The sequence below is a fragment of the Castor canadensis genome, chromosome X (assembly GCF_047511655.1).
Source record: "Castor canadensis chromosome X, mCasCan1.hap1v2, whole genome shotgun sequence".
NCBI lineage: Eukaryota > Metazoa > Chordata > Mammalia > Rodentia > Castoridae > Castor > Castor canadensis.
The window spans coordinates 114,997,771-115,014,409 of NC_133405.1; the positions used below are offsets into that span (position 1 = coordinate 114,997,771).

General features: G+C 35.5%; 1 protein-coding gene across 6 annotated transcripts in view; it reads right to left on the reverse strand.

Annotated features, from left to right (window-relative positions):
- Positions 1-16,639, reverse strand: part of Gk (glycerol kinase) — a 75,422-nt gene that overhangs the window by 12,817 nt on the left and 45,966 nt on the right. For all 6 annotated transcript variants that reach the window (XM_074063020.1, XM_074063022.1, XM_074063021.1 and 3 more), the window contains 4 exons: positions 16,429-16,464; positions 15,979-16,046; positions 10,013-10,055; positions 9,413-9,493 (listed from right to left, as the gene is read on the reverse strand). In XM_074063020.1, coding sequence (XP_073919121.1) covers positions 9,413-9,493; positions 10,013-10,055; positions 15,979-16,046; positions 16,429-16,464 — 228 coding nt within the window. The remainder of the gene's footprint in view (positions 1-9,412; positions 9,494-10,012; positions 10,056-15,978; positions 16,047-16,428; positions 16,465-16,639) is intronic.

Consider the following 16,639-nt stretch of genomic DNA (forward strand, 5'->3'; position numbering starts at 1 on the left):
AAACAAACTACTATGATGCTCAATTTGAGAATACATGTGAAGGTTCTTACTGAATGTAAATATTAACTGCATTATTTTTTAAGTGCTAAAAAGTATCAGTCAAATTCTATCAATTGATGAATGGATAAAAACGTGGTATGTCCACACAATGGAATATTATTTGGACTTGAGAAGGAATGAAGTGCTGACACATGTTACAACATGGGTGAACCTTGAAATCATTATGCAAAGTAAAAGAAACTGAGTATAAAATGCCATACACTGTATAATTCCATTTATTTGAAATGTTCAGGATAGGCAAATCCATCAAGACAGAAAGTAGGTTAGTGTTGCTTAGGTTTGCGGGGAGCAATTATGGGATTGTTCTTTGGGGCGATGATAGTTGTAAAAAATCTAAAATATAAAAAATTGACTTATACATTTTAAAGAAATAAATTTTGGGTTGAAGATTTAGCACAGTGGTAGAGTGCTTGCATAGTGTACATGATTTTGATTCTAGTACCGTGGAAAATAAAAGGCAAATTTTGTGGTATACAAATTGTATCTCAATAAAACTATTACAAAAAGATCATGAGGGCAGGAAAAGTATCAGCAAAAATCATTAAGTCCAAAACATTTTTGGCTTTGATGTTTCATTCATATAGAATATTAATGTAAATTAACTTCCACTGAGTCACTCCATACGAAATGTCAGGTGATATGAAATGTAAGAACCTGTCCCCAGTTCAATAAACTGAATTATAAATGGTCATCTTTTCTCACTATTTTGATAGGACATAACAATCTAGAGCATGAACATGCTGATACATTTCATCCTTCATAGCCTCTAAGAGAAGTTACTATATGCTATTACAAAGCTGCAGAATACCACAAATGTTCTATTTATACAATGGCTTTTTAACTTTAGAGAATTATTTAAGGAACAGACTTGACATAACTGTGCAAATATAATGAAGTTTTAAAAATGAGACTGGGTTGGGGATGTAGCTCAGTGGTATAGTACTTGCTTAGCACGTAAGTCCCAGAGTTCAATCCCTAGCACCACCAAGAAAAATATAGGGAGGGACAAAAACAATTTAATAAATTTGGACTCTAACCTAGCTGGCCTCTTCCAACGTTGTTAATACAGTTCCTAACTTTGATATATTTACATATTTAGGCATTCAGTGGAACCATTCAGGGAGAACTAAGTAAGTTTTCTTTTATTTAGGTAAACTTTACTCTCAAATTTCCTTTGAAGCAGATGATAGTTGCCAAATACTAGTAAATATATGAGTTTTTAGATCAATGCTGTCCAAGAAGAATATAGTATGAACCATATATACCTTAAATTTTTGCCACATTAAAAAATAAAATAGGGCTAGAGGCATGGCTTAAGTCATAAGAGTGCCTGCCTAGCAAGCACAAGGCCCTGAGTTCAAATCCTAGTAGTGGCAAAAAACAAAACAGGTAAAATTAAAATACATTTAACCCAATATATTAAAATATTCTTTTGACATGTAAAAAAGAAGAAAAGAAAAAGTTAATTATAAACACTTATCAGAAAGAAGTATATGAGTTTGGCATCAACATATAATACACAGCATAATTTAGCCTTTAAATTTTCTAGAGAAAAGGTTAGATCAAAAAGAATTAACCTAGAAGGTAACACCCATGCACAGGAAATCAATGTGAGTCAATGCTCTGTATAGCTATCCTTATCTCAACCAGCAAAACCCCTTGTTCCTTCCTATTATTGCTTATACTCTCTCTACAACAAAATTAGAAATAAGGGCAAAATAGTTTCTGCTGGGTATTGAGGGGGGGGAGCGGGAGGGGGTGGAGTGGGTGGTAAGGGAGGGGGTGGGGGCAGGGGGGAGAAATGAACCAAGCCTTGTATGCACATATGAATAATAAAAGAAAAATGAAAAAAAAAAAAAGAAATTACTAAAAACAAGAGAAACCTCCAAATTAGAATAAGACATGTGGTCTTCTAAATTCAGAAGCAAGAGATAAAATAGAAGATCATATAATACTTCAAAGCTGGGCAGGAGAAGAGTGGGAACAGAAACCTAAAATGATAGAAGGTGACTGTCTACTTATTAACAATTAATTACATCCTAAATATAAGGATCCAATACTTCAGTGTAGCACCTACTAATATGAATCAGATCTAGTTCTAAGTCTCAGGTCTCTGGTACACGCAAGCCTAACAGTTGTACCCTAAGGGTGACACAAGGCAAGTGAGAAGGTACAAAGATGAATATATTAAACAATAGCAGGATAAGTGGAAGAAATTATGTTAAAAGCAGACATGTAGCCTGGAAAGTGGAAGGCTAAGAAATGGGCTATGGGAAGAGTGGATTAAAAATAATCCAGTAGAAGTAATGTAACATCATAGCAAGCACATGCAGTCTTTTTCCAATGCTCCTTGACATGAATGACACTGCCACAAACAGAGTATGTATGAAGGAGACTATTTCAGCATGCAGTAGAATTTGGTCTTATAAGACAGTTGGAGTTAATATTGGTGAATATGGATAAAATCATGTAAGCTGAAGATTATTCTTAAATTGTTTTAAGTCATCCCTTAGGCAGAGTACACATAGTTTTTTGTATACTATGGTATTGTGCATGTCAATATGCATAATTTATACTGTACTCAATTTATATATATTAGATTACACATGCCAAGTTTGATGCCATAGCATTTTTTTAGACACAGTTTTGCTCTGTAGACCAGACTGGCCTCAAACTTGCAATCCTCCTGGCTCAGTCTCCCAACGACTGGGATTACAAATTTATACCACTACACCCAGCTATCTATGGCATTTTTAATGGTAAAACAGGAATACAGAGTTGAGTTAGGGCAGTATTATATTTAAAAATATAAAAAATAGAATAACAAAGGGTTTTGTATTTTTATACTATTTGCCAGTCTATTGTAAGAGTCGTGAATAAGACAGAGAAGTACCCTGGGGCTCAGGAAGCCTGTATCCTACTGACAGAATACAGAACACAGAAGTCTCAACTCCTAAACTAGCTCAAGTTTCTAACCATATTAAAAGCCCGCCTAAAGGAGTTTTGTTTTGTAAAATGATATGTAGAAAAAGAAGAGGAACAAGGAAAAGGAAAAGCACAGATTCCGGAAGATACTATACTATTAACAGATGACATTAGGAAGGCAGAACCACTAACTAGAGCTCAATTTTGCTGGAGTCTCCTTTACCATTGAGAGACAATTTCCAAGTATACCACTTAGGACAAATTTAAGCAGTTTAACATGAGCTTAATGTTGCAGAATTATTTAAGGATTGTGTGTACCAGTTCCTTTTTACAAATAATGAAAGTGAGAATTCAGAGATGTTAAAATGTTAGACCTAGAATCAATTGCCAGGGGACTGGGAGAGAATTTAAAAAAAAAAAGAGTTCTCGTGGTAATGAGACAGTAAAATAGTGAGTTTCTACTTCAAAAATCCTATGTGTTCTATACACAGAGACTAACAGACAAAATATAAGAAAGAGAAAACTAAAGTAACACATGCTGACTTAAATACAGAATATCTAAGAGGACAAGTAGAAATGCACAACAGAGCAAAACTGAAGCCACAAGCATAATGGCTTCTGATTCATTTTTCTGTGTGTGTCAGGGGGTAGAGTAGTGGCCAGGAACTTGTCCCTCCAGAGGAAAGTTGTCTAAAATGCTGTGTGCAACACAGGGAATTTTTTAAAAAGACATGAAAAGTAGAAGAGGAACTACTTGGAAAGAAAAATGGGACCAGAAGGAAGAGGGGGGACTAGAGAGGATAATGGAGGTGAATATGATCAAAGTATATTATAAACATGTATAAAAATGTCATACTAAATCCCATTTTTAAAAAAAAAAAAGACATGGAATAAAGTCAGGTTCAATGCTTGAAGCCAGAGGCTAGATGGCGCTCTCCTATTGTGTGGGAATATGGAAAAACAATTGCTTGCTGAATAAGGCTATGGCTTAATGAAAGATGAGGCTGAAAGAGAAAAATCCGCATTAAGTCTACAATGAGAAATCAGCCAACAAAAATTAACATCGGGAATAGAATTCATTTCGGTCTAACAAAGGTTTTAAAATAAGTATGTTGAAAGTATTCAAAGAGATAAAATGAGACATAACTTCCATTAAAAAACACAAAAATCCTAACTGGGCGTGGAGGTGTATGCCTGTAATTTCAGCACTCAGAAGGCTGAAATAGGAGAATCTCTGGTTAGAGACCAACCTGGCCACATAGTGAGGTCCTATCTTGAAAAAACACCCCCCACAAACACACAAACAAACATGAAATTATGAATCAAAAGAAAACAAATTAAAATCAGGCAGATCTGAAAAATAACCAAATAAAAATCCTTTCAATAAAAATACTGAATGAAATAAAAAAATTAATAAGTGGGATAAAATCTACACTAGATAGAATAAATTAGTGTTCTCATACACTGCTGGTGGGGTTTAATTTGCTATAGCTATTGCACAAAACAGTTTGCAAAATCTACTTGAAGTAATGATACACATAATCTGTACCCTAGAAATTCTACTCCCACAGAGAGGTGTGTATGTACATCAGAGGACATATACAAAAATATCCATTGCAACATTTTCATAACCAAATACCAAAAACAACTCAAATATCATCAATAGTTAAATAAATACTAAACTATGACGATGAGAAGTAATGAAAAAACAGCTATATCTAACAACATGGATGAATCTTATAAACATAAAGCAGAGAGAAAGAAGCCAGATCAAAGAAGTCATATTACATGACTGAGACATGCAAGCATATGCTCTTGCTCTCTTTCTCTTGTATTTTAAATATATAAACTATTACAATCATGTAAAACTAAATTCTAGTTTTACACACATTGCACATATTACACACTTTGGACATTTAAGTTTGAACTATAAATAAGGTAAGAAAATTATGACAAAAGTCAGGGCAGTGTTTAAGTCAGGGGAGAGGGAAATACAGATTGGGGTTATCATACAGGATGGGGATCCTGGGCACAGGTTAAATGCAACTTCTCTTGATAAATTGTCAGTCTGTACAGTGAAGTTTAATGCATTCTTCTGTATGTGTCAAATATTTCGTAACACAAAAAAAACTTCTATGAGTTTTTGTTTATTTTAAAGAAAGATTTTGGAAATGGAAGGTAGATACTGAGAAACTCACCAGGGATGCAGCACAGAGAAACAAAGATTAAAAAAATATAAAAGGGCAGTTAAGACAAATGGAGGATGGGCTGAAAGGTTCCAATATTCATCCAATAGCAATTCCAGAAGAGGATGGAGGTAATGGTAGAGGAGCAATATTTGAAGAGATAATTGCTGAGAATTTTCCAGATTTGAAGACAGACTTGGATCCAAGTACCTAACAGGATAAATAAAAATAAATCCAAACCCAGGCACATCATAGTAAAACTATGTAAAAGCATCAATGATAAAGAGATAATGTTAAAAGCTGCCAGATAATAAACCAGATTAACTACAAAGGAACCACATTTAAACTGTCAAGAGAGGTCTCATTAGCATCAAAAATGGCTAGAAAAAGATTGGGCATGGTACTGTACAACTGTAATCCCAGCTCTCAGTAGACAGAAGCAGGAGGATTGAGTGTTGAAAGCCAACCTGGGCAACATAGTGAGTTCCAGGATGTACTGGGCTACATAGCAAGACCTTGTCTGCAAGACAAAAAACAAAACAAAACAATGGCCAGAATGGATGTGAGAAAATTGTTAATTAAGGATTTTTATACCCACTCCAGAGTGAAGGCAAAATAAAAAGAAAACCTAAAATAAATAGGCTTATTATTCTATATTCTTACTAAAAGAACTACAAACAGATGTCTCTCAACAAGGAAAAAAATATGGGTGGGGATATAGAAGGTGTGGAACAAAAGAAATGATACTTGGGCTAGACACGACGGTTCAGGCCTGTAATCTCAGTACTTGGGAAGCTGAGCTGGGAGGATCTGAAGTTGAAGGCCAGCCTGGGCTACATAGTAAGACCCTGCCTAAAAAGAAATTTTAACAAAAAATGATGCTGGACACAGAAATGGATATAAGAAGTCAGTAAATATGGTGTACTCTTGACTGTAAAGAAAACAGTACTAATAATTGTACATTGAAGGAAAAAGGGGAAATGAAAACTATAAAAAATAACATGATTGCTGGTAGAAGTAGTGGGGTAAAGTATCTTAAGATCCTCATGGTTGAGAGAATAAAAATATTAAATGTCTATACACCATTAGAAAACTATCTAGTTGGGTTGGGGTCATGGCTTATAGAGTATCTGCCTAGTTCAAACTGTCAAGAAAAAGAAAGAACAAAGAAAACTATCTAGTTAAAATAATATTTTAAAAATTAGAGGAACACACAAAAGAAAAAATCACCCAATTGAAAAAACAGAATTATACCATACTGTAGCAGGAGAATAAAAGAAGACTAAAAGACTGAAAATAGGTAGCAATAGTTTCAGTTTTTAATGAGGGCAGAAAGTAAAAATTTGATATACGATGCTTCCAAGCCTAACAACAATCTGTCAAATTAAAGTTATGGATAATAAATGCATGCTTTGTAAGCACTTATAAAAAGGAATCAGTATGAATTTACTGTGAAAAGGTTTTACTAATCTAGCATTATTCCCTGCCTTCTTTTCTGGCTTGGTATAATTTCTTAAAATGTCTTTTAATGTTTCTTAATTATAAAAATGTTTTTAAAAACAGAAAAGGAAAAAGTCCTATCTACTACTATTAACATGTTAACGTATTTGTGTGTGTGCTGTTGTTGTTGTTGTTGCTGCCACTGCTAAATTAGCAGAAGGAGGTGACACATGTGAGAAGCAGTGAAAACACACTGGACTGGGAAACTAGAGCCCACAAATTCCGGACGTTTGAAGGAAGGAGACGGTACAATGAATGGGGTAGCCTAAGCATTGAACCCTTTATGTTTGATAACCTGGATTTGCATCTTGGATCTGGCTGTCAAAAATTACCTTGACCAAGTGACTCCAATTTCACTCCTCTAATTTCAGATTGCTTGTGTGTAAAATAAGGAGAGTGTAATTAAGTATGTTGACATATAACCTAATGCCCCCTCTCTGTTTTAAGAGTCTATGAATCTAAAATTATGACATGAATTGAAATAAAATCCTAGAACATATATGCTTGTTAAATCTCCAGATGAGACAAAACTGGAAGAGTAACAGAGTAAAGAATGAAAAAGAATTCAGACTATATCAGAACAGGCTCACATCACTATTATGAAACAAGAAGAAAGGAAGACCTGAATTAGATTAACAAAATATCTTACCTACAAATTCTCAATGGAGTAGACTTGATTTGACAATGATTCAAATCTTAGAAGAGAGCAAGATGTTTTAGCATATGCTCCCAGGGCCAATGGTATGAAGGGGTCATTAGATTAAATTAATGAACTCTCAGACTAGAGTAGTAGAAGCAATGCTTATGATAAGAGGGGCACAAATCACACTGTTGAGTATAGGTCAGACATGGAGAGTATCATATTGTGTTCAGAAAGACTTTGGCAAATTGGAATTTACCTAATAAAGGGAGTTCAGAACTACCAAACATCAGAGAGCATGTGAGTGAGATCATGGCACTGGGCAGTTCATCCTGGAGGAGGAGACTCCAGAAAAACTGATAGCTGCCTCCTAGTGTTTGAACACTTGACAGATAATCTAGGTCCATTGCTTGAGGTGTTATTAAGAAGGGACTGTGGCTATAACACAAGTGATAGAGCACTTACCTAGCACATGCATGGATTCAATCCCCCCACTGCAAAAAATTTAGCTGAATTCAATAACTGGAAAATAAGCATTTTGCTGGGCATGCTGATATTTGCCTATGATCATTTGGGAGGCTAAGGCAGGAGGATTACAAGTTCAAGGGTAGCCTGTGCTATATAGCAAGTCCCTGCCTCAAAAAAAAAAAAAGAAGCAGTTTAGGGTTCTGTCTTCAAACAGAAGTTAGAAGGTTATCAGTAAAAGAGACAAGAGAAAGTTTTCAAGTAGAAATGGTGAAGGAGGGTGAATATAGTGGATGTACTTTTTGTACATGTATAAAAACACAACAATGAAACTTGCTGAAATTGTTCTAAGGGGGAAAGATGATGCAGAGGTAAATCTAAGATATATTGTAAACACATATGTAAATGTACCCCTCCTGTATAACTATTATATGCTAATAAAAATAATTTTATATACAAAAAAAGAGAAAGCTTTCATATTGAGTAAGAAGTTAAGACCAGGTGACCTGTCCCTGGGGCCTTTTTCAGGTCTTCCTATAATTCTAACTGCTAATTGTCTTCCATGTAAGGAAAAAAGACAGCATCTTACTATTACTACCACTACCACTACCACTACTACTACTACTACTGAGCACTGTGCCTAGTACTATGCTAAGCACTCTCCATAAGGTGAAATAGAGAGGGCTCATAGGATTTTAAATTCTGGTAGGATGGCTTCAATATACAGAGTAAGTATTTCACCATGCCTACTTCTCTTTAAAGAAAAGGGAATGAAGGGACTGGGGGGAGAGATTGCAGTATTTATTGGGGGGGCTGAAAAACTGAATAAAACTAATATTCTTCATGCTATATGCCTAACAACTAAGAAAAGTTTTAACTATAATTAGCAGTCTAAATTTTGACCTAATTATTATCAGACACTCTGGGAAATGAGCCTAGTAAATTTCAGATCAATTGTATACTTGTATGTCACAAAGTAGTCATTCCAAAATTAACTATACAGAAATGTTTATAAGAAATGTATGTGATTTTACAAAAAGAATACTGCTTCTTGACCATTATACATAAATATTTCTCCTATAAACTTACCACATCCTATAGGCTTACGCTAACATATTCCTACTATAATTTACAAATATGTTTGAAACAAATGCTTCCAGTGATCAATAGGACACTTTCTCACATGAAAATGTTATAGGAAACTGATTTTTTTGTTTCCCATTTTGCAGATATGAAAGAGAAAACTGATTTTAATGGAGAGACATTGAATACTAAGGCATTTTAATGATAAAAGCAGAATTTTCAAACTGAAAAAAATGTGAGAGAGTAAGTCAATTCCTTCATTAAACTTAAGGGATAGGAAGTCTTAGATTACAGAGAAGTTAAGTAATATTCTTAAGATGACAATTGGTATAACAACACAGGAGAGAGTATAAGGTGGGAGTTCTGATCCCCTCTCTCAGCTCACTCCCAGGTTCTTCCATTTACTTAAAGGCCAAGAAAAAAATGGAAATTTTTTATTCTTATATAATAATTTATCAGGAAAGGTATTAGAAAGCACTATCATTTTCATTAACTTTGAGTATTTGAATGATAATGCAAACAATATCATCCATACTAATTGAAAAGAACTTACTTCCAATGCATAATATACCGGCTTGTCTCTGCCAAGTTTGTAAGCCACAGTGGTCAGAAGGCCATGTTCAGAAAATACACACTGTAGGAAAGAAAAAACATTTCAATGTGGAGAAAACGAAAAGATAGCTTTTTAACATTTAAAGCTAAATTAACATATACAAAATAATTCAATCAATAAAATGATACTTATTAAAAATGAAAATTATCTCAAGCTGTGCAAAAAATCTATTTCCTTGTTCTAAATCATACTTGCATAGAGAATTTGACAAGATCATAGTCTGTATTTTTCAATCAATGTAATTTAAAAACATAAAATTCAAAGAACATGAAATGGTTCTTACCAGAATCATTGAAATTTCATGATTCCCATCATTTTTATTAAATTCTAACTTAAACCCTGATAAAGATTAAGTAAAAGCTTAAGACTCAGAAGTCACTTAATAGCAAATCATACTTAAGAATTATTTATGCTGGCAGAATGGCTCAAGTGGTAAGAGTGCCTGCCTAGCAAGCGCAAGACCTCTAAGTTCAAACCCCGGTGCCACCAAAAATATTATATATATGAACTTGAAGACTTTCATCAAAAAGAAAAACCAACCTTATGGCCTGTGTTACATAGTAAGAAACATCCTGTTCCATACCTATAGGTGGAGGGAAGACAAGTCTATTAAAAGCAAGTGATAAAACCTGAATACTACAAAGGACCTAAGCTAACATTTAATTTAGTACAATAAGTCATTATATTAAACTTTTAGAAAAGTCCTGAAAGTTAGCAATCATATACCCTTTATGAAAGAATATTACAAAGATCAGTACTTAGAGCACTCTTTTTTTGTTTTGTTTTGCTTCTTGCTGAACTACATATCCCCAATCCTAGAGCAATCTTAATCGAAAAAAACCTGCAGCTATAGTATTTAGCATTTGGTTAGTCATATCCCAGGGTTTTGTTTATAAAATTCACTGAACTACAACATTCAGTCACAGTTATATTACTACCAATCAATAGGGAGTGAAGCATCATGACTAATAGCCATTTACCAATGAAGTTGACCACCTTAGCTCTATCAAAAATATGGCCATAGAGTGAAAAATACTAGTATTTACTGGCAGGGTAAAGAAGGTAGGTGCAGAGTATAGTACAAAGGGGGCATATCTATTTAGGCTTAGCTTCACAGTTCACTCTGCAGGATAGGGTGTTCCAACAGTGATGGGATAATCAGAACCAGAATGTAACATGGCTGATATGGAAGAACTGAATTTACTTTGTGGCACCCTTATCAGTATAAGTTTTGTACTCTGCATTAATGGGTAGTTTTGACATGTGTCATCCAGATAAGGGTCCTAAACTGATACAAGTAAGGGTCACAAAGAAACAGTTTTAAACTGAGCAGTGATAACAAGGTTGCGATAGTCACAGTTGATTCTGCTTGAGCTCTCCTCATAAGCCTTGTGGCTGTGCTCTGTGCTCTAGTTCTAACCGTACTGGTGACATTCCAGCAGGTGGGAGAAGGGACAGTGCTCACTCCAGGAGCTGCCAGAAGGATCCCAGCAAAAGCTACTACCAATCAACAGATCCCATCAGCTGCATTTTTCTTGTGCAACAAACACAAACCAAAGGCAATTTTCTCAGATAAACATTGTGTGTAGGCTATGAATAAGGATTAGCTCAGGATATTCCATTTCTTCCCACCCAGATAGATTTTTGGCTTGCTGAATGTACAGGTGACACATTCAGGGAGCAAGTGACTGATAAATGTCTAAGTTTATGAATAATAGTAGGTATAGGCAGTACATTTACAAATTAAAGCACAAAAATCACCATACCTTTTTACTGTCACATCACTAATGAGCTGTAGATTTCAAGTTAATCTCTTCTAATAAATATGTATTAAAATGGAAATTAATTATTGTTTCATGCTTTTTAAAGGAGAAACTCATACCAATTTACCACCCAAATAAACACCCTTTATGCTGAATGGTTGTATACAAGTTTGAAAGTACAAAGTTAATAAGAAAACTCAAGGCACTAAATTAAAGTGAATTCTGAAGTTAGTATACTTAGTAATTAATTAGTGGTATCAATGTGTGAAGGAATTTCTTTGCTACAGCTTTGTTTGTAAAGCAGTATAGAGGCAATAATTTTTAGGTTACATGATTCTGTTTCCCCAGTCATCAAACATCAACAATGTGTATTTTTTCTCAAACATCTCAGAAAAATGTCTGGCTTTTCTATCCTCTGAAAAGGTATAGGTTGTTTGCTATTCTTCATGACTATTAGATCAGGACTGAGCACCCTAAGAGGTGTGCTAAAAATGGCACACATGAGCAGGGCATGGCAAAGCTAGAAAGAAGATAAAACACTTTATTATATCCAATCAGTGCCCCTGGGGAGATGAGACAGCTACTTTATATTTCTTCTGAAAAATAAAATTTAATGTTCAAATTATTCATGTTCATGCTAAAAGATTGCAAAATATACCTGAACTAAAAGAAAAACCTAGAAGCATCCATAATCTATTCCCCAACCTAGAAGAGAAATAGGCTTTCCATTGAATTCTGAGCTGCCTGTCATTTTTTTTCTCCCTGCTGTGGTTGGGAGAGATTAACAAAATACTCAATTCCAAACTCTCCAACCTCTTAAGACTTCATTCTACTGATCACTTAATCTCCCATTTATTTTACAACCACTATGTATTCTCTGTTAGAACTCCAAAGAAACATTGTCTGGTCTTATCATAACTTAAAAAACAACAAATCCAGTCTGTAATCCTAGCTACTTGGGAGGCAGAGATAGGGAGGATCTGGTTCGAGGCCAGGCTAGGCAAAAAAGTTTGTGAGACTACCATCTCAATGAAAATAAGCTGGATGCAGTCGACTGTGTGCACCTGTCATCCCAGCTATAGTGGGAAGCCTAAAATTGGCGGATCATGATCCAGGCTGGCTTGAGCAAAAAGCAAGACCCTATCTCCAAAATAATCAGAGTTTAAAAAGGGCTGGGGGTGTGGCTCAAGCATAGAGCACCTACCTTGCAAGTGTAAAGCCCTGAGTTCAACCCCCAGTTCTGCCAAAAACAAACAAACACGCAAACAAACAAATCAAATGCATGCTGGGGATGTAGCTCAGTGATAGAGCAAGGCCCTGGATTTGATCCCCAACACTGAAAAGGAAAATAGAAAATTCCCGAAATGTTGCATGATATTGTGAATCCACAAACTACATACTTCTCTCACCATTCCTGGATAGTTGCATTTTTGCAAATCACATTCCATCTGATTGTGTCTATTATGTACCTACTCATATCTCTTGTGACTATTTACAACTTCGCTTACATCTTAAGCATTCTACTACAACTTCATTCTTGGAAGTCACCAAATGAAGGCCTAATTTCTACACACAATGGTCAGTTTTTGGTTCTCAGTCTCCATCACTTCTTTGGAGTATTTTATACTGCTGACCATGAAGACTGAATTCTATGTTGTTTCTGAATTCTCTATCCTGGTGCCTACTATTTCTCTAGAGTATCTCCTCCATCTTTTTCTTGGTAATGTTATCTAATTCTATTACTTCAAAATCACCTCTTTATAAGCAAAATCCCAAAAAACTCAACTTTTACACTTAACTCATTTCAGATTTCCAAGTGCACGTGATAAACAACCCACCAGTACCACAAGGTCCAAACAGAATTCTACTTGAACATGTTCCTTACTTTGGCTAACTCTAACCACTGTCTCCCAGGATGTAGACTCCATAACTACTTCCTCTCCCTTGTCCTTCTGCAATGCAATACTTATCTACCAACAGCCTCCCTCACTGTCCCCATCCTGAGCCCATGGCCTCATTACTGGGATACTATAGTGACTTCCTCCATGGTCTCCTTCCCTCTAGTATCTCTGTACTTTGACCCAGAATTGCCATATTATTCACTGACAACTCCAGTCACCTCTGAACCTCATAAACCTTCAGAAGTTTCTCACTACCTACCAAGAAAAATCTCCTTTGTCAGAAATCTAGGCCTGTATAGCATGACTGTTACGGTTTCAATATGAAATGTTCCTAAAAGGCTCATGTTTTGGGTGCGTGATTCACAGCTGATGACACTATTTTAGGAAGTTGTGGAAATGTTGGAAGGTGGGGCCTAGCTGGAGGATGTAAGTCACTAGAAGTGTGTCTTTAAAGGTTGTACTGGGTCTCTAGTCCCTTCCTCCCCCTGTGCTTCTTCTCTGCCATGATGTGAGCTGCTCAGAAATATGCTTCCACTACCATAATGTTCTGCCCAGGCAACCCAGGGCTGAAACCTGACACAATCAGCCACAATAAGTCTTTCTCCCTTCAAGTTATGTCGGGTATTTTCTCATAGCAATGAGAAAAGTTACTATTACTATTACAAAGCCTTATTTTCTCCATCTCCCCTAATGTTCTCTACATTTTCTAAACTCAACCTTGAATTTCCCTATTTGTATGTTTGTTCAATGCCCACTGAATTCTTCAATATTGCTCATTCTTCATAGCATCTCAATACTAACATATTTTTGTTGGTGCTGGGAATGGAACCCAGGGCCTCATGTAGAGTAGGCAAACACTCTACCACTGAGCTACATTCCCAGCCCACTAACATAATCTTATGTGGTTTTTGATTCCCTTACTTATAAACCCAACAACATTACTTCAAAAATTTTTTATGGCACACAAGTTCTGATTTATATACAGCTAACTGTATGTCTGTGTTTCTTCTCTTCAAGGAGAAAAATGTGAGATTAAGACCTTATAATTAGCTATTTCTTTTCTCCAATCTTTAGTAGCTACAGAGGTACTCAAACAAACACTCCCTAACTTCAATTAACCATTTAAGGACTTGGCTGGTAACAATCAAGGGGAAGAGGGATAGAGAGAGGAGGAAATGAATCTCTACCATGAGCTATATACTGTGTTAGGTACTTGACATAAATAGAGATAGCATCTGATTTACTAGCATTAGTATTCCTGGCAGAGGAGGAAAAAAGGAAGAGAGCCTAGTTTTCTATAATACCTGAATCAGTTCCCTGGAACCCAGATTCAAAGAATATGTTTTCATACTCATGCTGAATTAAGTGTTCTTTGATCATAACCTCAGGTTACTACAAACTGTGAAAAGTTTTCGTATCTCCTCTCCCCAACAAACTCAAACAAATAATGTCACACTTTCATATGAGGACTGCTTACCCTGCTGGATTACAAGAACATTTATTCTAGAACTGTTAGACAATTCATTATTCATAAAAAAGAACTTAGTCACTGAAGTTAAAACTGGTAAGAAAAGTTAGGAAATCCTCATGAGAAGAACCATTAACTATCATCTCTTACCAAGTCCATGGAAATTTTGTCATCCTCACAGGGACAATAGAGGTTAAGAGTCGCAGCTATGAAATGATATTGATTGGGGTACAAATATTATCTCCCACTGACTAACTTTGTGTCGTTGCATAAATTATCTTCTCTAAATGTCAGTTTTCTAATCTATAAAAGGAATAATAGGATTCCCGTACAGTAGGATTTATGAGGATTAGATAATAAAATATATTTAAATCACTTGGAACATTATATATAAAACAATAGACATTGTCCAAGCATGCATTATAATTATTAGTATTATTTCAGCATTTGGGGCATATCTGTTTTTGGTCTTCAATACATGTAAATGTAAGCTGTTTTCATTTTAAAGTTTAAAAGATTACTTTCAAATAGTAGAGTTGATGATATAACAAAGGGAGCAGAAGAATCAGAGTCAGAGGGTATGGGATTGGGTGTTGACTCTGCTTTGACTAAAGGCAGTGACTTTAGGCAACCATTTAACCTCTCTGTGCATTGTTTTCTCATCCTATCTTCTTACTACTCTTAGACAGGGGGCTTGTTCCAGACTCTGTATGGGTGAGTAACAAGGAGATAAGATAAGGAGATCACTAGGTCTAATCTCTACTTCATTCATTCTGCTTCTTGTCAGAGGATAAACCCCAGATAAAGGAGAGAAAGCACAATGTCAGAAAAATAACCTTGAAAATCCCACAGAAATATGACTTCATGGTTATAGTGAGAAAAACATGGGCAAGAATAATATACTGAAAATTATAATTTATATTATGGCTCTTTCTCATCACTTCCTAGCTCTGCCTCTTGCCCCACCAATCTTACCAAGAAGGGCAAAAACAGGGCCTTGAAAAAAAAAAGATCAGGGAAACTGAGTATAGGTATGTACTCTGGGGGCTAAGGCAGTCTGGGTTACATAGAGAGACCATGTCTCAAAAAAAAATAATAGGCAAGAATACCCTGCACCAAAATTTAGTTGTAATGGATCTTACAACTTGAGACCTTTACACATTGTATTACTATGTCTACACATGGTATAATACATTTTATTTGCAAGAGTTAAATAAAAACAAACAGGAAAAATGTGCATATTCACACTGGAGTGATTATGCTATTGGTTTTTGGCTTAGATGAACTTCAAAAACTTTTCCGCTTTCAAAGCACTACAGCGGAAGGTCCAAACAAATAAAAAAACACTGGTTTTAAAACCTGTTCCTAACTCACGTATTTTTGGCTTGTCCATCCTGGAAGCACATTTGTCCCACCAAAGCAGCAGACTGGTCCCCCAAACACTGAAAGTATAAATAACAATAAAAAACACTAAGACGATAATGCTAATTTCATTTTTTAGAAGATCCATGGAATTTTGTTTTAATTTATCAAGGAGTGCAATGTTTATATCTCTTATATTTCCTCCATTTGGTCATTTTTCCCATTTGTTAATACTCTTACAAGATAATAGGTATAAAAGGAGAGAGTTAGAATTACTCCATTCAGAAGATTTTCAATGATTCACCCTGTGTCACATAAAAACAAGAAGTGGCCATATTTCCTGTTCTTAATTGTTCTCCCTAGTTTAAGAAGGGGGAGACTGTATAGATAGAAGGGGAAATTCACAACACAAAGGAGAGGTATCTGGGGATTATCAGGGAGGTGTTTGGTGATGATACTTACCCCAGATATTGGCACACCTTCCAAGGCCCCAGCTTTCTAATAAAATTTGAGAACAAAGGATTATGAATAGTCACAAAATTTTGGCTCTACAAACATAACTGAAACAGGAATGAACAAGAGAGCATTGTGCCAGAGGATGTGGGCAGACAAGACAAAGCAAGTGTTTCAACTACATGAGTGGTATAGAGACAATATTAGAACTATTCCTAGA